General features: G+C 38.7%; 3 protein-coding genes across 7 annotated transcripts; 1 reads left to right on the top strand and 2 right to left on the bottom strand.

Moving 5' to 3' along the window:
- The first annotated feature begins 830 nt into the window (after window positions 1-830).
- spdya (speedy/RINGO cell cycle regulator family member A) lies at window positions 831-17768 on the top strand. 2 transcript variants are annotated; one of them, XM_084915181.1, is made up of 9 exons: window positions 831-3844; window positions 4593-4665; window positions 4749-4881; window positions 15186-15447; window positions 15541-15599; window positions 15677-15762; window positions 15906-16077; window positions 16302-16512; window positions 17121-17768. In XM_084915181.1, the coding sequence occupies exons 4-9, from the start codon at window positions 15234-15236 to the stop codon at window positions 17177-17179; spliced, it is 801 nt and encodes a 266-aa protein (XP_084771307.1). In that variant the 5' UTR covers window positions 831-3844; window positions 4593-4665; window positions 4749-4881; window positions 15186-15233; the 3' UTR covers window positions 17180-17768. The 2 variants fall into 2 exon arrangements, with proteins under 2 accessions (XP_084771307.1, XP_084771308.1); XM_084915182.1 differs by lacking the exons at window positions 831-3844; window positions 4593-4665; window positions 4749-4881 and adding an exon at window positions 14458-14577.
- On the bottom strand, window positions 8144-13667 carry pcare1 (photoreceptor cilium actin regulator 1). The gene is made up of 2 exons (XM_084915722.1): window positions 9989-13667; window positions 8144-9029 (listed from the first exon to the last, which is right to left on the bottom strand). Exons 1-2 carry the CDS (start codon window positions 13318-13320, stop codon window positions 8906-8908), a joined length of 3456 nt encoding a protein of 1151 aa, XP_084771848.1. The 5' UTR covers window positions 13321-13667; the 3' UTR covers window positions 8144-8905.
- trmt61b (tRNA methyltransferase 61B) lies at window positions 17759-21480 on the bottom strand. 4 transcript variants are annotated; one of them, XM_084915178.1, is made up of 8 exons: window positions 21403-21480; window positions 20468-21291; window positions 20270-20372; window positions 19124-19314; window positions 18906-18997; window positions 18138-18340; window positions 17973-18062; window positions 17759-17880 (listed from the first exon to the last, which is right to left on the bottom strand). In XM_084915178.1, exons 2-8 carry the CDS (start codon window positions 21218-21220, stop codon window positions 17846-17848), a joined length of 1467 nt encoding a protein of 488 aa, XP_084771304.1. In that variant the 5' UTR covers window positions 21221-21291; window positions 21403-21480; the 3' UTR covers window positions 17759-17845. The 4 variants fall into 4 exon arrangements, with proteins under 4 accessions (XP_084771304.1, XP_084771303.1, XP_084771306.1 ...); XM_084915177.1 differs by having other exon boundaries at window positions 21377-21474; XM_084915180.1 differs by having other exon boundaries at window positions 17973-18059; window positions 21377-21474.
- Window positions 21481-22457: the final 977 nt, after the last annotated feature.

The raw sequence follows: 22457 nt of genomic DNA, 5'->3' as shown, positions 1-22457 counted from the left end.
CTTGTTTTACATATTAATCGTATAACTGTTTAGTTCTACAACTATCAGAATTAATTTTCAGCTAGATGACATCATTAATGGATATTTCTGAGTGTGTCTACTTACTGTCTGTCCTCTACTTGTTTAGCCACCGTGGGTGCAGCCCTATGTGAGGTGATGTGAGCCAGTCAGATGAAGACATCAAATGCCATTGCTGGAACCGTGACACCCACTGAAGAGCTGGAGAGCAGGGCAAATGTTGATTTCCCTTCCTGGCGGGCTGAGCAAACATGCAATAACAATATGGAGTAGGTAATTATGATGGGAACTCATTCAGTAAATATCACTTTAGCTCCATCTCATTAACAGAGGAATAAACCACAATGTTGAACAACATTAATAGATTGTTTAACTCATCATTAACCTCCAGTGCTTAACTTGCCAGATTCCACATTGTTTTTGCGCTGGAAGGAGAACCGGCGTGTCGGTCTTTCAGCACAGCAGCTTCAGCAACAAAAGGTACTGTCTGTACCTGGTTTTCTCAGCAGAGGAAAGCTGCCCACACATTTATTTTCAGATCTAGAAAACACCGGGTGCACTGGCAGTGTGTGTTTAACATCCCCCCTCTGTCATCGCCCACAAGAGATGAAAACTGTTAAACATTCAGGTGCTCATTTGAGTCTTCCAGGCTAGCTATAAAAAGAACAGCTTTGTAACAGCGCGTTGCCTATTTGCTAAATATACTGCTGTGAATTTTGTTTTCATGGATTTTCTCAATACGTGTGATAACACGTGAACAGAATGCAAATCCACTTTGTCTACAGTATATTTATTTATATATGATTTCTAATATTCTATATAACTTTAATTTATAGTTACAACACTGGAGTTCAGTGTGTATACAATATGTTATTTAAAACAAGTTTCACTGCATGCTGGTGGAATGTTCTTACTGTACTCTTACTGTAAATCTATGTGCATGAAGCAATCAATTTGATGCTGGTGAAAATTATACATCAACCCATGCCTTCATCGATTGTTGGGGGGAGGTAATTTTCTCTAACAAAAAGTTAAAATCAGTTAAAATAAAAAATTCATAGCACAAATTAAAGCCAGTGATTAAAAATGTCTTGTTGATTAGAGGAGAATAGCCAGACTGTTTTGAGCTGATAGGAAGCCAATGGCAACTGAAATAACCACTCATTATAACTAAGGTATGAAGAAAAGAGTCTCTTGAAACACAGCATGCTGAACCTTGAAACCAACAGAAGACCTGCATTGGGGCTTCTGAACACTATCTCCAGCGTCTTGTTGAATCTATGCCATGAAGATTTAAGGCACTTGTGAAGGCAAAAGAGGGACTACAAGCGAGGTGTAACTAACAAAGTGGCCAGTGAGTGTATTCGATTTTGACAAATTCATACTCTATGCCTGGCTTCTTCGCAGAACAGTTGTTTTTGTCCCTACATTTGCCATTAATCATTGTTAATTTTGCAGGTGATGCAACAGTAACTGGGCTTATGTCCAACATAAATGAGTCAGCCTACAGAGCGGAGGTACAGAACATGAAGAGCTGGTGCTTGGAGAACAACATGTTCTTTATTAAAACAAATGCCAAGTGGCTTATATTAACTGTAGAATGTCAGAGAAGGCCTTTTCGTCAGAAGAGACAGTGTAAAGAGAATGCCTAACACATCTCACAGGGCCTCACGCAGTCTACCAACACTGTTTCAGTCGAGAGAGAAGAGCAGCTTTTCTTGAGGTAGCTGAAGAAACCATGTCTGGCACAATTCAGCACTGTAGAGAGCATCCTAACAAGTGAGCCACACAGCACCTGATAGGAAAGCTTTTTACAGTCTTGTCCTGCAAAAGGAAAACAGTTGGGTTCAGCTCAGTTAGTTCATCTATGTCTTGCACTGCAGAAGGAAGGCATAAGTGTAAAGCCTTCTTTGCATGCACCTCCAGACTGACAATAGTTTTTTCCCAGTGCAGTGACTGCTCTTACTCAGTCCACAAACTACCACACATGACCTACTACTCCTGTAACTATACTGAGGACAGCTTACTTCATAGACACATGTTTACTACAGCATCAAAGTAGTTCTATGGTATGAATTCTCAACTTGTCTCAATATCTAGATCTATAACACAGTGACAAACACTGTTATCATTATACCACAGTGTACAAGAGCTAACACATTTTATAATATTTACTTATTTTTTTACTATTACCAAATACTATTTCATAACTAAATCTGATTTATATTTTATTTTGCTAGTTATTTTACAACAATTACTTGGTAAGTGGCAAACTTAATTTTGCTGAACGTGTGCAAGCTTATTGAACTTTCTGTAACAAAGCTACACTAGTCCCTTCTATCTTTATGTTCATTTGTATATGGAAATCCCTGAAACATGAATCATGGCACACACCAAATCATTTGTGCTCTAAGAAAATTTGCAATGCCTGTTGTTGTATTGTAAAACTCAGAATCTAAGATAGAGATTGAGAGAGACATGAGTTTGAATTATGCTGCTAAACTGTAACTAATATGCCAGCTGAGTGGAAACAAACAAAATAGTTCTCCCATTGTTAACTGTATTTCTACATGCACTTGAAAATCTGCTCCATGACTGTAACTATGGTGAGTCAACTAAAAATAACTTTATCAGGAATAGACGATTTGGAACAACTGTTTTAGTAGTTTCAATGTTTATTTGAGTGTCATTATCGTTTATAATAACCCAAAAAAAAGCCAAAGGCAGACACTACTCAGCAAACTTTCAATTATTCCTTATTAATCTAATTGTATTATGTATGAATGTGTTATGCAGATATTGTGATGGTCTGCGTTATAAGTCCCCTTTCTAATAAGTTGCTATTACAATGTCCAAGTGGGCGACCATTGATGACATGCTGTGATAAAAAAATGTCTTCTCATTGCTGTGTTTAGGATGAAATCTGTTTCCATTTTGCTAAAAGCTGAGGGCATGAATGATATTGTGCTGCCCAGGAGGGGAGAGAAGCTGCAGTTCTCCAGTTATATGCCTTTCACAGCAGGTTTGGCAATCGCCGCTTCCTCTCAGAATAACAATCACTCTTTGTACTTTCTTATGCCAGGGCAGCAGACACACCTTCATTCCCTGGGCAAGAAACTTGTAATTGAAACAAATAGCACTAAATGCCACCTCTTACACTGGTATATGTATTAAATAAAGGTGACTCGTCTTGCTGGGAGTTGTAAAATGGTTTATTTTGATTGCTGAATTTATTTATTTTATGTTCTTTACATTGGCTCCCAATAGATTTTAGAATTCGTTTTAAAATTATTGTTTTAACGTACAGAGCACTAAATGGCCAAGCCCCAGATTATTTATCCAAGCTTCTCACAAAATACACTACTGCTCGCTGTCTCCGCTCACAGACTCAGAGTTTGTTGGTTGCTCCCAGAACACGTCTGAAGACGAAAGGGGACAGAGCCTTTCAGTCTGTGGCACCAAGGCTGTGGAACAGTCTACCTCTACAACTACGTTTGGTTGACTCTGTGGAATCCTTTAAAAAACAGTTAAAAACTTTACTGTTTAAACAAGCTTTCTGTTGACCAATGCTTTTTACATTTTTATATTTTTAATTTACATTTAAACTCTATATTGTGTATATTGTGCATTTTGCTATTTATCGTACTGTTTATTTTAATCTCTGTGTGCAGCGCTTTGTGACTACCTGTCTATGAAAAGCGCTTAATAAATAAACTTACTTACTTACTACTACTTACTGAAAGCCTGGAAAAACATTTTAAAGAAAGTGTTGCACTTTTACTTTGACCTGTCATTTCAGGTTCTTGCATATAGGCCCACTGTCCCAGTAAGTAACTTCCTTCATTCTGTATTCATAAGCCATGAAACACAATGTATGTTTCAATCAACTTATGGATTCTTGATGTTCACATTGTACTGGTCTAGATATTGTTAGTTCTCTTGTGAGTTTTCTTAAGTTGTGTTCTTACACAATGGCAGCATTTGTTATTTTTCCATAACTAATAATTATGCTTATAATGGATGCTGTTTAGCTACAGTGTCATGATTTACATTTATACTGTTCAAAAGCTGTAAGGAAATTAATAAACTTCATTTTATATCCCTGACATGAACTTAAATGGTAAATTTACTGTGTTTAAAGAAAATTTACCAGGGTTTCTTAAAGGTCTAGTGTATTCTTCATCTCTTGACTTTGAGATACTATTTAGGAATTGTTAAAATATATCATATCAACTGATATAACACCATCCTGAGAGTCTGGAACCAGCTAATCAGGTATAGCCTGAAGCTTATCCCAGCTATTATAGGGCGAGAGACAGACAACCATTCACACCTATGGGCATTTTGGAATCACCAATTAACATATCCCCACTAAGTGCACTGTGGACTGTGGGAGGAAGCTAGAGTACGTGAAGTCAACCTGGGCAGACACTGGAAGAACATGCAAATTCCACATAGAAAGGCTCTGGACAAGTAGTGCAGTCAAACTCAGGACCTTGCTGTGAGCTAAAAGTGCTAACCACTGCACCACTGTGTTGCCATTTCCTTAAATCTGCATTCATTTTTATACCCAGCAGAAGGCAATGACTCTGCAAAAAGAAGCCGCTGGATGACAAAATGACCTAAAGACCTTAGCAGAAACATCTGGTTAGTTTATATTTTTAGTCACTAGTTTTAAATCTTATTGAATGCAAAATGGTGTTTATTATTTAAATTCTGATTTCTTTTAGAATCTAAAGAAGGATTCTTCTGGCCGAAAAGTAACTACTGACTGAGCGTTCAGTGTTCCTCAGCCAGATTCGCCCAAGACAGCAAAAACATCCAACACAAGGTTTTCAGAGTGGATCTACAAACCACTGAATGGTATTTTAGATTTTTTTATATACAGAGTATGTTCACAGAGTTCCTGATAGTAGTTTTAAGGAAAGTGGGTGTCTTGGTTGCCTGAGGAGATTTATTCATTTTGCATGTTGATTTCAAAAGCTGTCTTTAAAGAAAGAAAAATCAGAGTGGGATTATTATTAATAATTCACACAGACATTAGGACAGTTAGACTCCCACCACTTGTTTTATATCATCCTCCTTCAGCATTATTTTTTGGCAATAAGCAATAAGTCAAGGCCACATGAGGTTGTTTTATGACAATGCTTCACTGTAAAAGCCATGTGAAATGTAAAAGCCAGAGAATACACAATAGTATACATCAAATCAACAGCAGTATTAAACTATACCATAGTTTATTATATTTTATAAATCTTACATAAAAGAGTAACACAGCATACATCTAAAAGCACTGTGTCTCACTTTCTGAGGGATTACTGAAAGATTCATTGGAGTAGGACAATGAAGACTAAGAGGATATAAACAACACCATTATGAATAAATCAACTATTCTTATGTCAGTGTTTGCTTATCAACATGAAGATTGTTTTATTTAGTCTATATCCTTTGGTATAATCTGCAAGTTTGTATTCAAGTCCCTTCAGAGAGGCGGGAATGAATTGGATGTAGCACATTTATCACAGTCCTCTGTGTTCTCTGTATATTTTCTCTGCTGGGAAATTATGCTTCAGAGACTGTATAAGTCATTCATTGTATTGTCTAACACATTAGAGCATTCACTGATAACTCATAATCTAAGCAAAACAAACAAAGGGGAGATTATGCTTCCATCTGTGTCTTTGAATCATAACCAGTTTCCACTTGATTGCACAGGAAGTGCAGCCTGATGGGAGACAGATTGTGAGGTGAGATGCTCCTCTGGTGGAGAACAGATGTCATTGCAGGCGTGACTTCATGTAGCCTGTCCTTGATAGCAAGTGAGAGGACAGAGAGCTACTAATCCACCAACAGATTACTGCAACTCGTTAAAGAGAACATTTCCTTTAGTAAAGCGTAAAGAAAATGATTATTACACAGACATATGCAGTGGCCCTTTGTACTGTTTAAACATAACTTTAATTTGGATATTTTACATCAGTTATTTTCTATATCTACTAAAAAAATAACAAAAACAGTATTGTAGATTTTGTGTTACTGCCCAAAATGTTATAAAACAGTAAAAAAATGTACATCCTATAACAATGTTTGGGAATAATTGATCTTAGTTATATAGCAATATATTATAATACAGTAATTCAATTGTATAGATATTCTATTTTATACTGTGCTGTAAAATCAAACGTCTTTAATGTATATTCCCCACTCAACCTGTAACCATTCGTTTACGCTTTTTGCCAATTTTCAAACAAACAAGTCATTACGTTAACCTTGAAGACCTTCATGGATGTAAGATGAATATTAATGGATTGTTAACATGACCCTACGTTACACCCCTTCAAAGTCTTATCAGAAAATTGTAAAAATCTTAAAATGTTTCAATCATGAAAAAAAAAACATACATGGAATTACACTCAACAGCCATTTCATTAGTTAAGTCCTGATTAAACCCTTTTTTGGTCTCAGTTCTTTGTGGCATAAAATCACCAAGGGACCGGAGACATTCTGCAGAGATTTTAGAATAATACAGTTCCTGCTGATTTGCTGGCTGCACATCCATGAGTTTCCACCACATTCTAAGGTTGCTCTGTTATATTGAGATCTGGTGAGGCCATTTGAGTACAGTGAGCTCATTGTCATGTTGAAGAAAACAGCTTGAGATGATCTGAGCTTTGTGACATGCTGCAATATCCTGCTATAAACACCCATCACTGTGGTAATGATGATCGGATGTGCATTGTCAACAACAATACTTGGGAAAGCTATGGTGTTTAAACAATGCTCAGTTGGTACTAAGGATATAATATAATATAATATAATATAATATAATATAATATAATAAAGAAAACATCTCAACCTCAATTTTCTGTTCTAAGCTGTCAGTCACTCTGCTGCTGTGGCTCATCTGCTTCAAGGTTCGATGTATTGTGCATTCAGAGATGCTCTTCCATATACCTTGATTGCAGTGAGTGGTTATTTGAACTACTGCCTCCTCTACTTTAATTTACAAGGCATTTCTCCCGCTCGCTGAACTTAAAGCAAAATCAGTTTTCTTGAGTATATACTGACATACATATACAGTATGTAACTTTTATAGCATCTCTACTTACATTTTAGCAATTTTATGCTGTGCTGTACAAGTCAAGCCTGTTTACTGTGTATAGCATTGCAGAGCAACACTGAAGATAACAAAACCTAAATAAGAAAACATATTAAAAAAAGACAGATTTCTGAAAGAAGTCACAGTTTCACTTGAGGTTGGTTTTAAGAAAATCGTGACATTATTTTAACCAGATTCATGAGGTCATTTCCTGGATTACTTTCCCTTGCTGCACTTTGCTCATGTTTGTTTCAGTCCAGTTAGATTGTGGAGGCTGGATGAAGCACACAAATACGACAAGGACAATATTTTCTTAAAAGATCATTAAAAGACCATTTCTACAGGATGCTTAGATGCTAAATGTAAATGAAATTAAGTGTTGCAATGAAAGAAAAAACAACAACAAAAAAAACCTTCTGACTCATGGATAGCAATTAGATTAAAAAGAAATAACTGTAAAAATAAATGTCTTTACATTTTTTTCTTGTGGTTCCCATCTGTGTTTTTTCCCTCAACATTAAAATAGGCTGTTTGTTTCCTGATGAGATATGATTACAAAAGTATACAAAAAGTATTCTTTCCCTATTCTCTTTTCTTTTATCCTTACATCAAAGCTTTACTTAATTATCAGTTAAGAAAACAGAGGATTTTTTTCAGTAAAGGTATAGGTTCCATTTCTAGCCAGGATTATGGAAAAAGAGAAAAACTTGTAGGGGAAAATAGGACATTTTTAATAGCTAATTTGGCATTTTTAGTTTTCTAAAGTGTAAACATACATAGAAGAAAAACTAAATATACATTGTAGTTACAATGTATATTTAGTATATAGTTACTGGGGAAGAAATATGTAGCATTCAATTTATCTTTTTCTCATTATTTTTGAGAACTTGATTTAAAATTCTTTAATAATAAAAATATGAAACTGGAATCTTGAAATCTCCTGATAATTAGACAGTAATTCATAACTATAAGAAAAGATTTGTAACTTATGTATCTTTTCTGAATACAGTGAGGATTAATGTAATAGATGCCGAGAGTGTAAGACGCTGTAACATTAGGTCCAACCATTTCTCTTATTCTTAGTTGCATTCCCGTTAAGTTCACCAGGTCGCAACTTCTACTTTTCCATTAATTACAGGACATTAATTTCAAATTACACATAAACATAATTTGGCCCCTAAAGATAAAATGCTGGCATCACCACTGTGAGCATAATAGCATAATGATGTTAGCAAGAAATACAGTATCCTAAGTCATTTTCAGGGATCATGAAACACCTGAATGCAGCATTATGACAGTTGTTATTGATAGTACATGCAAAGTTGGGATGAAATTATTTTTTATTACAAAACAATAAAAAATAAAAGACAGAATAATAATACTACAGTTTAAAAAAACATGAACATTTATGAATTTTGATGCCGAAATGAACTTAAGGAAAATTTGTGAATACTTTGTGATTAAATACCAAAAACTTAGTCATTAGCGGGAAGACAGTCTATAAAAAAAGAGGAAGACTAAATTGTGATGTAAACATGAAGCTCAGGAGCATGGTTTTTTTTTTTTTCAGATACAGTGCAGACATGAATGCAGTGAAAAACACCAATGAAAGAATTACAACTAATAAAACCTGAAGTACATATAATTATAAACACTGTGGAGGTGTGTTACAGCAGAAGAGTGGATAGAATTAGCTCTTCCTCTCTTTCAAGTGGAATAAACAGCATCGACTTAAATCCTCAGTAAGGCCTGCTAATCCATAATCCTCCTGGCTCTGCATTGGCCCCTTTAGTCCTTGTGCAAGGCACGTCCAACAACACACAGGTCTGGGTGTGATGCAGAGCGTGTTGTCGTTCTGAGATCTGATTGGCTACCCCATGAGTCATCATCTCTGGTTGGTTCATAGTTTAGCCTAAAAGAAAGAACAGAAAATGTTGTCATTAGCAATTAACTGGGCCAGGTGAGTCCGAGTCACTTGGTGCAATACTGACTCGTGAAGTACGAGAGATTAATTGTTTTATATAAATCTAACGTAATACAGTAATAACAGCAGGGGAAAGTCAGTGGGAGGTTGGAGAGTAGCATTAAGTACAGAGAGTTATTTGTTGCATAATGTATTGTGAGAATGAGCTTCTGTTTGAGAGACACCTACAATGTAAGCATTTTTTATATTTAATATAATTACTCTTTAAGTGATAATGTGGCCTAAGAGTGGCATCACTTCATATCAGAAAATCTCTATGAACTGAAAAATAAGTCTACCAAAAAAGACAAAAACTCTTTTTGTCATTATATATATGTTGCTGCTTAATTTTCTTTGTAGCAGTTTCTATCTGAATCACCAAAATCTGCAAAGCTTGTGAATCTTTGGTCATGTCTAACTTTTCCTGACGGTTACAGAATTAGACAGACTAACCATCATTTAACTTGAATAAAAAGCGGTCCCTTTACATGCATTAGGTAAAAGCCAGGATTTTGCATGTCCTCCAAAAACATTCAAAATAGGGAACATTGTTTCAAGGTGTGGGACAGGAGGACAAAGAAAAGAAATCCTGTGCTGGTCCTTTTAAAAAAGGAAATCTTGTCACCCTGCTGTTATTATATTGTGATATTCAAAAATCTTTTAATTGCTTCCCAAGTGGACCCCATGTCACTTAATTGTTATGTATGTTGTTAATACTGTTTTTTTTTCCAAAACCATAACCAAGTAGGTGTTTTTAAAATAAAATAGGGCAGCTCCTACCAAAGAGGAGCATTTGTCCAGAATTGCTCTCAGAACGTTATATAAATTTAAGGTAAAAAACAAACAAACAAACAAAACAAAGTCATGAATAATCATTTAAGATAAGTACAAATGTGGTAAAATCTCACCCCTGTGAATATATCGCTGGTTCACTCCCACAAGTCTCAGCCACTGAGATGCGTTGTGATTGTTGTGGCAGACTTAGACTCTGCCTCCGGTCTGAATGGCTACGTCTGATAAAGGGTCGTGGCCCATGGACAGATGCAGGAGTCCTCCCACGTGTCTCAAAAGTATGTAAGAGGAATGAAACTTTGGTTGAGGTCCATGCTTGCGGGGGCTTGCTTACTGAACAAGTTTGGGCTTCAAACATGGACGGAGAAACGGGACAGAAGACTGAACGTGCATTACTAATTGTCCTGGCACTTGATGAGTCTTCACTGCTATTTTCCCTTGACCATCTTTGTACTTTTGGCGAAGCTGGGGGAGATGGTGCTTTGAAAGGGTACGAAGTGACTGAGTTTGAGCTCGAAATGTTCTGCTTTGAAACAGGTGGGCTGGGGAGTCTCCTCTGAAGAGCAGGTGGTGTAGGAAGTGTTCTGTTAAGAGAGGGGCTAGATGAAGAGGGTGGAGTAGGCTGATTTTTGAAATTGTGGGGACTGGGAAGTCTTCGATGTAAGCTGCTTGGAGTAGAAGGTGTGGAAGGCAACATTCGCCCTCTAGACACAGGTGGGGTGGCAGGTGTTTGGCTAGTCTCTACCGAAGCAGGCACAGAAGATGCTGTGGTGTTGGTTCCAGGCACTGAAATGTTACCACCATCTTGTATGTCTCTCAATTCTGTTTGAGTGGCACACGGTCCTACGTAACTTGTTGACAATTTCTCTGACTGAGAGTCTGAAGAGGGTTTTAGTTGTATGTTCTTTCTGAGTTGCTGATATAAGGAATCCTTTTTGATTTCCGAATCTGGTTGATTGACCTTAGAAAGAGGAAATGTCTCTTGTTGTTCCACTCTAACAGGGGAAATGTGTTTGGAGGTTTGTGGCAAGCCTCCTTTGCTTGGCAGTACCGTCACTGACTGAACTGAGGCCTTCAATCGTTGTGATATTAAACCCCTTTTCAACAAAGGTGATCTTCCTACTTTTGTTGCACCATCTGCTGCTACACTAGTTGATGTACTCTGAGCGCTTTCAAAGGAATTGTCCAATAATACTTCCATTGCTGGTGGAGGAAGACTATCCAAGTCTAAATCTGTTTTCTCACATGTTGTAGATTCAGACCTACAGCTAGTTATCCCAGCAGTCAGCACGGCTTCTACATTTCCTAAACCGGGTAACACTGGAACACCACATTTTCGCACACCTTTGAGAGGCCCCAGGACTTTAGGACCTTCTAGTTCCTCTATTCCTTGACTGAATGTATCAATCAGTTTTTTGACTGAATTCCTACCTCTGTGAAGGCCAGAAGATGGTTGGGGTGATAAAGGGGGGCTAGGAGGTGGAGTGGCTTTTATAAGACCCTTGGGTATATTCTTGTCTTTTTGTTTATCATCATCAGCTTCACTGGTTGCCTCCTGTTTTTTACTATTGGACTTTGTAGGACTTGCCTTGTCTTTAGGTGGTTGGGGGTTGTTTTTCTTTTCTAATGAAGGCTGTCTCTGATTTATTGCTGGAGATTGTGCTGGTGAGTTTCCTTGGTTTCGTTTTAAAGGATCAGTCCTTGTTTTTCTTTCTTCTTTGCTTTTATTTATGCTCTGCAATCTCCGGTTTAAATCTTTCTGGGTCCTTTCTAGTTCAAGAAGAGTAGGATCTTCCCCTTTGCTCCGAAGGGAATCTGCTGACCGGGAACGCTGACCCCTGTTCACCGGGGTCTTTTTCACTTGTGCCTTTCGTACAGCTGCTGCTGTTTGAGGCCTCCTTGGAGATCGTACCTCATCATCTGTCCAATCCTGTGTGCTAGTTTTTGTGCTCACTGATGCCTTTGTTTTAGAACTAGGATTTTGTGACGATACAAACTGTATCCTACCACTTATTGCATTTTTCATTTTCATAGTCATTTCTACATTTTGAGGATTTTCTATCCTCTTTGGGGGTAAACGTCGAGGTTCTTGTAGCTTACAGTCTACAGGAGAACAATTAAATTGCTTTTGAACTGCTTCTTGGATATCTCCTATATCTCTGTCCACCTCATCATAATCATTGACATCCTCTTCCCCGTACTCTGTGGAGACAGATCCTAGCAATGAGTCTCTTTGGTCATTAGCCATTATGGTACATGTAGAACCTAGTGAGTTGAGTGAGGTAAGGGACACACTAGGACTTATTTGACCCCGAAGCCTTCTCCTTGACACTCTTCGCATAGGACTGACAGGAGTAGCTCTATTTGTCCCGGTAGACTCACAACTCTCTCGTCTTTGGCGTCTCTCAGATCCAGCAAGGGACTCATTCTCAGCCCCAATTCCACTGTCCTCACTAAAGAGAGCTGAATCCTCTGGCCCAGGCTTGTGCAGAGAGGCCATTTCAATGCGGGATAAGAGTTGCATTAACCTACTCTCTGTTGCACGTTTGACTTTAAGTTTCTCCTCTAAAAGCTCTGAAACGGAGGCAAAATACTCCGCTGCCTCTTCTAAAGCACAGTCCCCAATTCTTCCAACAGTCTGGCTCACATTTCTCATTCTCTGTGTGGTGTACTGAAGCAGCTGCTGCAACAAATCCGGTGGGGGTTCGATATTAGGACAGCCAGACTTCAGAGGGGTAGAGGATGAGAGATTTTTCATTTGGCTTGGCCAAGCAAGATGTTCGCCATTTTCTTTTAAAATTTTTTCTCCCTCCTCCACCATGTCTTCTAGTCCCTGAATTATTTCCTCGTAACGTAGAGCCATGAAGGCAACCATAGGCTGAACAGAAACCTGAGTTTCAGCTGCTTGTTCTAAGAGTCCAAGCAAAACATCATATTTGTTTATGCTAGGATTCAAAAAGGCATACGCAGCTTGGTGAGCTTTTACCAAGGGTTCTGGAAAGTCCACTTTGTGCTCTTCAGATAGTTTGTCTTTGTCCTTCTTTTTAAGAACTTTTGCACCTTTGGCATTTTTCTTTGGTTTCCTGTTAAGCCTTTTGTCTGCCACATCCTGTTTGTCATTGTGTTTCTCTTTCCTCTGTGATACTGCGCTTTTTTCTGTTGCTTGATTCCCCAGCTTATCTATGTTAACTGCTTCCATATTCACTTGCTCAGTATCAAGCCTCTTTTTCTGTGGTGTCATGTGTGACTCTTTCTGAAGTACCTGGGTTTGTCCACCTGTCTTCTTTTCCTTTGTATCTCCATTTGTAGCTCCAGATGAAACATGATTTTCCCCATCTTCAAACTGTGGATCTCTGGGGTTGTCTTGAGGTGCATGGGGTAGCATTCTCCCCTTCCTCATAGCACCCAGAGTGCCAAAATTGTTACCTTTAGATGGTGAGCAACCCATTTCTGCTGTACAGGGTGTTTTTTTCTCTCTTCTCCCTGGATAACACTAACACAGACAGTGCAGTAAATTGTGTAAAAAAATAGCAAAGATTCTTAGCCACCAGCTGTCATTTTCAGATGGCTGATGTCGTTGACTCGTTGAGTAAGATCCCTTTCCGCAAGTAGACTGCCAAAACAAAACGTGGATAAATCCATTTTACAAATTGCTTCCAACTGTCACAGACAGACAGAATAAATCCACAGTTTGGTGGCCATGTTTAATAAAATTTCCTTGGAGCATGTTCGAAAAAAACATCCCTCTGCACCTTATGAAGGACAAGCAGCTGAAAGGATTAGTGAGTCTTTCAGTGAACTCCTCAGCCTGCACATATGTCACGTTAAGTCATATAAAACTCACCTACTTCTAAGAACTTAAGCTCATTTGGGTAATGAATGCTGGCTTCAGGTGGGTTTTTTATAGCCTGCAAAACAATACATCCTAATTTAGCCAATAGAAAAAAACAGAAAGAAAAACACAGCATTTTGTTTTCATCAGAATTAGAAAATGTGCTACACTGATTCTATTTTATCTACATTTGACAACATTAAATCAAATGTAGTTGCGTATTACACATCTTTCCTTCACCCCCTTTCTTAAATAATCAAATGAAGTGAGAACAAACCACCAAAACTAACTACTACACTAAATAAATAAAGTAGGAGTAAATAAAGTTCATGATTTACTCCTTTGTGATTTTGCCTCCTATAAATTAACTTGCAAAAGTTTCCCTTATATAAGATCAGTTATCCCCAACGTAAAATAATCGTTTGTTACAGCACCTTGAATGTAACTCAAACACAATAAACAACCACAATACACAGAAAAATACCATAAATAAGTAGATTGGTAGCCTTTGTTGTCTAGTTCAACAAAATAAAATGAAATATAACAAAACAAATATCTCATTAAGAGAAAAAGTCATTAGAAACTGATATATGACTTTTACACTCTAAGTGCTTGGTGTGTTTTTAATATAGTGTTCTTCATATTTACATTGTTTGGCTTGTTAATAATAACTCCATACAGAGATCCCCATAAGCAAAGAAAACGTGGCGCCAGTGCGTGCTCGTCCTCGCGCGCAGGTGCACCGCTGGGTGATTGGCACAGATCTCGAAGCGCGCTCCAGAAACTGCCAGAGCTGCCAACTACTATCTCGTCTGGTCAGCGTCCTGAAGCGACTGCTTTATACTCACTTTCATCCTATAAAACGTGTTGCTGGTTAGTATGAGAGTTAAGCTTCTCATAAGAACAATACTTATTTAATCTTTTAGCGTCTCTTTGTGCCGCTAAAAACAGTCGTCACTTAAATTGGGTGACTTTTTTTCTTGTTGTTTTTATAGTCAGTTTTCTAGCTAGCTGATAGCTCATGTTGCTGAAGAGCTGCGGGCTTTCTCTTTCTTTTACTGCCTATTGTTAATGACGTACAGATAACCTGCCTAACTTTAAACACTTTAAACTTATTCCGAAAAATTCATTATTAAATAATGTCCCCATTATACTACGCGGTAATCCAAATCATTTAGGGAAATTAAGCATACGTGTCATTCTAATTTTGCTTTAGCCACGCTCATGAAAGTTCGTATTGATAGAGACACCATAGCAGACCCCTCCCCAAGGCCCAAGTTAAAGTAATTTTTGAGATAATTTAATTTTTACATTGCCTCTCGAAAAATGTCTGAAAAGAGAGAAACATTTAGCTCTTTAAATGTGTCTTGAGGGCAAATGATGGTAAGAAACTCTAATTTGGACCCCTTTGACACCCCCCCAATAAAATGACAGTCTATAGTGATGATGCTCACTGCTCATACTTTTTCTCTCATTTGCAGTGATAATATACCAGAGGACTCCTTTCTGCAGATGATTCAAGCTGAAGCATGATGAAAACTCCTCCCTCTGTTACCCTTCGGGTCAAACGCAAAAATGTTCGCCCAATCAGAAGAAACCTCAGCCTCAGCAGACACAGTGGTCAAAACACCCAGGGTGTGGTGTGGAGTATCCAGTCAAACCAGGGTGACCTGTATTTTACCAAAGTGCCTCAGACAGCTGTTGTCCAGCGGCAGGAAATGGCAGCATATTTCCGTCTTTTTGGTAGATAAATATTCTAACAAGAAAGCAGGATGTGCTCAAGAAAATGTGAAATTTGGTTTAAATTCTCATATATTAACATCTCTTTGTCTACAGAGGATGACCTGATAAAAGACTTTCTAAGGGTGGATGGTTGCTATAAATTGACAGACAAGGTAAAGTTGTTACTTTGATGAAAGCTACAAAACTTTATGCTTTAAAGTGACACCATCTTTTCCCTCTATTTCATCAGTACCTCCTAGCCATGACATTTGTGTACTTCAAAAGGGCCTGCTTCACTATTACTGAATACACCAGAAAGAATTTTTTCATTGCACTGTAAGTTCAGAGACAAGCCTGAAAATCCTGCTTCTGTATTATATTCTGTCATAAAAAGGAAACTTTGTTTGCTTCTGCTTTTATATGTGATATTTCTTGGCAAACCTACAGCCCTGAACTCAGCTCTCGCTCTCCTCCTGTAGGTATCTTGCCAACACCATGGAGGAGGATGAGGAGGAGAGCAAGTATGAAATTTTTCCGTGGGCACTGGGCAAGAACTGGAAAAAACTGTTTCCCCGCTTCCTTGAGCAGCGAGACAAGCTGTGGGCTCGCATAGAGTACAGAGCTGCTGTCAGCAGGCGCTGCTGTGAAGAGGTAAACACAAGTATAATTGCCTGAGGAGACTGATAAATGGTGCTTCTCTGGGAATTTTTAAGGGTCTTGTTTTTGCTGCGCAGTGCCATTTTTATTGCTTGGGTTTAATGCCAGACATTCCATCTCTAGTGTCTGTGGGTGTGTTTTGCAGTGACATGATTTATTTATTTTGTTTGTTTTGTTTTGTTTGAGCTGTATTTATTTCTTCGACCTCTGTCTTCCAGGTGATGGCCATTGTGTCCTCTCATTTCGTGTGGCAGCGGCAGCGTTCCGATCACCATGGCGGTGCCCAGCGGCAGTATAATGATGGCGACCGTGTCCGTTTTCCCCGTGGGCCCTATGCCTCACCTGTGTCCTGTTCCCTCTGTAAGCGTGACACCAGAATAGGCCATACCTCCTCCCTCCAGAGGCTCAGCTGTGCAAATCCCAAAGGAGGTACCAAGTACATATAACTAATGCTGATGTCTCTGTTTACTGTGTGGTTTATAGCGTAAAGAGCTGGTCAGTATAGGATGCCCAGTTAAGTTTAAAACCAATGTTCAAGAAGCCCTGCAATCCAAACTGCAGAAATAATTTCCTCTTCAACAAAAACGCATAATGTTAGTATTTTTTGCACTTGAACCTATTGTCCCACTAAGTGGATTAGTGGGAGCATTCACTCACTCATCCAAATAACTGAATTCAGATGTTCCAATCACTTCTATTGCTACAGGTGTATAAGATCAATAGCCCCAGGCATGCAGACTGTTTCTATAAACATTTGTGAAAGAATGGGTCACTCTCAGGAGCTCGGTGAAGTAGTACTGTGATAGGATGCCACCTGTGCAACAAGTCCAGCTGTGAAGTTTCCTTGCTATTAAATATTATATAGTCAACTGTTAGTGGTTTTATAACAAAGTGGAAACGACTGGGAACGACAGCAACTCTGCCACAATATAAGGAACACAGGACATGTATTTACAGTGCTCGTATGTATACAGATAAAGCTCTGCAGTTAAGATTTAAACTCATACCTAACTACATGTTTCCATCTTTTTTCTTAGGGAATGATTCTTCCTGCAAGTCCACATTGGACATCTTCATGGACTGGATTAATGAGTAGAGCATCAGCGACTTCCTGTTTAAATCAACCAAGCAGTTAATGCTTCCTTTACTGGATTTAATAGCACTTTACTCTGAAGTAAGAGTCTGAATCCCCAGTTTGTCAGTCGCCTCTAAAGTTAACAAGGTACTCACAACATATTTTAAGTACAAGTGACAACGATGAGCTTATGTCATTTAAAACAAGCAAGTTGGCTGTTTGTGGGCACAAAACCCTGAAAGATTGTTAGTGTGAAACCTAGATTTGCTTAAAATGTTGTTGGTATTTATTTATTTATTTATTTAACTTATTTGTGGACTCTGTCACATACTATTTTTCACAGATGTAAATGAGTTAAGCATTGGATGCTGTCAGTTACACAGAAGGGTCTGGCTGGGTTTGTTTGTAGTTTGTATTGGTGTTGTGTTTCCAGCGTGCTGTTTGATGATCCAAGACTTTTGAATTTTCATAGTCTTCATTGCAACCTGCTTCAGTACACTAAACTGTTCTGTTGCTCTTTACTCACACACAGATTCTGTATATTCACTATGGACCAGAGCCATTTTCACTAAGAAGGCAAATTTTGCATTAAAGGACAAATCAGTTTTGACTTTTTATTATCTTCTTTAAGTCCGTTTATTTGATGTGTAACAATCTGTGTTCAGGGTTCCCCCACAGGTAGAAATGTTACTGCACACACTTCCTCAGTTTCACCAGGAAAGCTGAAAAAAGGCAAAAATTACACATTTAATATTTTTAAATATATCATCATACAGTAACTGATACTGGGACTAGATGTGTGGTAACATCTGACCTGTGTGGCTCATTTGTTCAGGGTGAGGTCGAGCAATGTAAGGGATACTCCCAAAAGGTGGGTCGGGGTCTTCCTCTGTGGTCAGATCTTCTGAAATGACAATCAAACTTGAGTAGAAATACTCAAGGGGACTCTGTGAGACTCTGCCGTGTTACTTTTAATCACCTTTGTCACTCTCCTCCGATGCCTCGCCGTCCTGACTTAGGTTTTCATCCAGGATTTGGGCTTTCTTGTTGCAGTATCGTCCATCCTTCTGAAGGGCTGGAGCCACCACCCATTCCCGGAGTGGAAGCTCTATGACGCGTTCACACAGTAAAGGGAGTGTTGAACATCGAACTCCTTCCAGCAGGTCGGTGACTTGAGTTATGCTGTGGTATATAGACACAGTTAACAGAGCAGAAAAGATCAATTATTTTTTTTAATTTCTGAAAGGTTCTTTTTTCCTCATGGTACAGAAACTGTAGTGTGTTTGGTCTCCAATAAATTAGCTAATGTGTGCTGGAAATACTAGCAGGTTAGCTTTGGTACCTTCAGACAGATCAAGGCTGGCTGTTTTCTCCTGTGTCTCTATTCTTTGTGCCAAGCTAACATTCTCCTGGTTCTGACTTGATATGAAACATACTGATATAACAATAGTGGTATTGTCTTCATCTAATTTCAGCCAAGAGAAAAGTGTTTCGCTTCAGAAAGCAAATAGCTGTTTCCAATGGGCCCTTCTTGTGCTAAGGCCAGTTTCACAGCTAAACTATAGAAATCTGGATCTACAACAAATTTTTCTTCTTTTGCAAGTTTTCCACTTCTCTAGAAAATTTAACCAAGCAGTTGTCGGGTAATATTGCATAGTGACAAAAACAAATGTGTAAATCTACTGGGGTGAGAGGAATAAACTACATTTAGTTTATAAGTAGAAAATGACACGGTCGAGCTTCATACTTAGCGAGGTAGACAGCACACACGGCTCCGGGGTGGAGATGTGGAATCACAGTGGGTAAAACCAGGTGAGGGTTGATCAGATCAAGAGCAACCTGCAGTAGAAATTATCCACTTGATAATCAGATCTACGTCTAACCAATGATGTGTTCAGGTGGTGTTGTACTGATAGAAGGACAAAAAAATGTTACAAATGAGGAACATTTCAACCCGACACTGACCGCATGAAATCCCCGACCAGCAAGGAGCGAAGAGGCTGTGCAGAGGTCAGCCTTGTGAAACTGGACGTTATCGGTCCACTCCTCCCCTCGTCGCAGACTCCATGATGTCCTCCAGCGGTTGTAGTTAAGCACAGCTCTCCTGTGATGATCCTCCCTGACTTCTACGCTCAGCACGCTGCCCTTAGAGCCGACTGGGGAAAACAAAAACATAATCAGGCTCCACAGCAAGCAGTTACACTTTGTCTAAATGACTTTTTCCCTGAGGAAATGTGACATCCACCACTTTCCTTCACATCACAGATTTGACTTTTATTGGTTTTCATGAAGATTAATGAGGACAGTCAGCACTTGAGAAGTTGAGTCGTTCCCTGGACAGCAGTTCAAATGGAAATTTGATCCACGCTGTTACCCTTTATCTTTGCCTTATTATAAAATCAGTTCACATTAAACTGTTCATTTAATATGTGCTTTGTGTTCATTTAATGTGTCAGTCTGCTGTAAATCTTCTATTAATTTTTACCTTATGGAAGCACAAGGCCTGTACTCACATCCCATTGTGTTTACTTCTATTTTCTACTTTTTTTTTTTTTTTTTTTAATTATTTTGGGGTTTTGAGCAGAAATGTACAGTTTATATCCTCTTGTGATTAGTGTAATGAATGGGCTTATTTTGCTTAAATTTGAGATGTAGCTAAATTATTTAACCATTTGAACATTTAGTCTGTTTATGTGGGGGGGATAAAAAAAAATTCTAATAATAACTGTAGCTTACGTTGTTGATTTATTTTAAGTAAAGCCACTTTGAATTTATAAAAACAGACACTTTTGGGAGATCATGAATTCACATAACAGTTTGCTTTCATTTCCAAATCCCACCCTCCCCACGCCTTTCTTAGTTCTCACCTTCTCTTATCGGAACCAGACCCTCACTGAGTTCTTTGCTCACTCCAACTTCCATTCTCTTTCAAAAAAATTTGCCCAATCATATTTGAGGGTGTGGTCCCGGCTAGTGAAATTGAGTGAAATTCTTTCATTTTATCACCTGTCTCCATATCCGGATATGTCAAATGGAAGAGAAAAACAATCTGCTATCAACTTCTGTGTGTAGCTAAACTGGGAGATCGTGCTTCCATATATGAGTTCAAACCTGCTTTTGACAGGAATAGAGACATGGCCCCTGATCCAGAGCCTGACTCCAGGACACAGTCTCCCTCTGTGACGTCCATCATCATTAACATAGAAGCTGCATCCTGAGGAAAGAAAAACACTCAATAGATTATCTGTCAGAACACTCTGAAGCTGAAATGCAACTGTGTACATATATCATTCATTTACTGCTCTCTACCTTAGGGTAGGCAATTGCAGGTCCCCGCTTCATACACAGCACATAATCCTCCAAACTAGCTCGCCTTATAAAGATGGGGACCCCCCGGTGAGTCTTCAGAAACAGCCCTGCTGGCTGCCCTGCAATGTCATTGTGCAGTATGACCCCCCAGCTGCTCTCCAGACGGGCCCCTGTCTGCAGCTGGAACATCTTCCTGAATTCCACACGCTTCTTTCTGCGATACTCGGCAACAAGCAGCTCTCCACAGGTAAGCAACCTTTCCCCGGGCAGAGCCGCCCACACCTGCTTTTCCCGGTGATGAACTGAGTCAGTGTCCAACTCCTCTGCTCCAACAGGTGGACTGTGAGCCTCATGTTCAGACTTTTTAACGATATCCTCATCCCCAACTTCTACCTGCGTGCGATTTGGGACTGATCCTTGGATCTCTGCCCCTTTATCTGACTCCTGCTCTCTCAGCTGCATCACCTCAGGGCTCAATGCGTCCTGGGGCAGCAGGCCACTGATCCTCTCCAGCGGGGACAGAGGTCTCCTCTTCCTGGATGTCACCTTGGTACTCAGGCGTGAATAGTCGGAGCTGCCCTCCTTATTATCGTTACGCTTCACAGCAGCACCTGAAAAAGTTCTTGTGTCTCTGACACTTTCACTGAGATTCACAAGTAAATCCCTGTGCCGGCTGTGTCTCTGACTGGATGCCCAAATTGTCAGCGTTCTGTGCGTAAACACAAGTCTGTGGAGCGCGACTTTCAAAGCCATTGCGACATTCAAAAAAGACACAAAGTGGAAGCTGTGGTGTCGATCCCATCCAGTAAAGAAAGCAGAAAAACCTAGAATGACACAAACACAGCGTGTAGACCTGCGGATTAAAAGCCAGAGCAAAGAAACATTAAAGGCTGCTTAAATGGAACTTACGCTGTAAAAGCTTTCAATCGGTTTACCTCCGTTTCTCGATAACCCGGCTGTTTACAGACTCAAGGAGGACACCATGCTGGACAATGACATGTGCACAACGTCACAATTAGGCGACTGCTGTAATGTTTAAAATCTACCGGCAGAGGGCGATGTTGTAACTTATATGCCTCATTCAACTATGATTTAAAAATGTAAAATAAAATGTAATTTTGTATCATCACGCCTAATTTAATATTCCAAACTTTTCGATGAACAGACTTTTTATTACGGTGTGACTTTGAACTCTTTAGATTATCTTTCAAACCGTTTCCATCGACAGTTTTCGCTCTACTTTACAAGCATAATTAATTTCACACTAAATTTCACAAAAATGTTTTCAACAACAGGAGATTTATTTAAATGGAGAACGAGAATCTTTTTAATGAACAGAAAAGTTGAACTTACGTTAACAATTTTGTTTTATTTGGAAAAAAAAAATTCACAATTGTAGGTTTGTCAATGAAGTGTGTAGTATGGAAATTTGTTTCTGCCACGAGGGGATGCAATCCATAACTTGATATTTGGAGTTGGGTATCTCAAAATTTCAAGTTTAGTCACACAGACGTGTGATCAGCACTACCTGACAAGTTATTTAAAGCTGTTTAGTCTAAAATGAAGCAGCCCACAAATTATTCTCTTAAAAACTAATTAAAAATTGATTTTTAGTTTAGCTCTGACCCCTTTTACTGGTTTATTGCTTTGTACAAGTTGAGTCTGTTTTGGGTTTTTATCTTTGAATTTACTTATTATATATCAACCTGTGTTATTGGTCGGTGCGAAATAATCTGCCATTTGTTGTTAATTTTTGAATACACACTTTATATTTGGCTTGATGTTCAGCATTGTGCTGAACATCAAGGAGGAAAAATGGGCAAACAATGAAACTTAAAATAATTATTTAATGAAAATAGAACACTTGATTTTAGTATTTTTAGTACTCTTTTAATTTTTTCTTAGTACTCATAAGAAAAAATTAAAAGACTTACGTTAGTAATTTAATGTTTTAAGTAAAAACTTAAAACATTAACATCATTGGACAGCT

This window comes from Perissodus microlepis, chromosome 19 (genome assembly GCF_051167445.1).
Source record: "Perissodus microlepis isolate ML-2025 ecotype Zambia chromosome 19, ASM5116744v1, whole genome shotgun sequence".
Taxonomy (NCBI): Eukaryota; Metazoa; Chordata; class Actinopteri; order Cichliformes; family Cichlidae; genus Perissodus; species Perissodus microlepis.
This window is presented reverse-complemented; position numbering and strand designations above follow the sequence as displayed.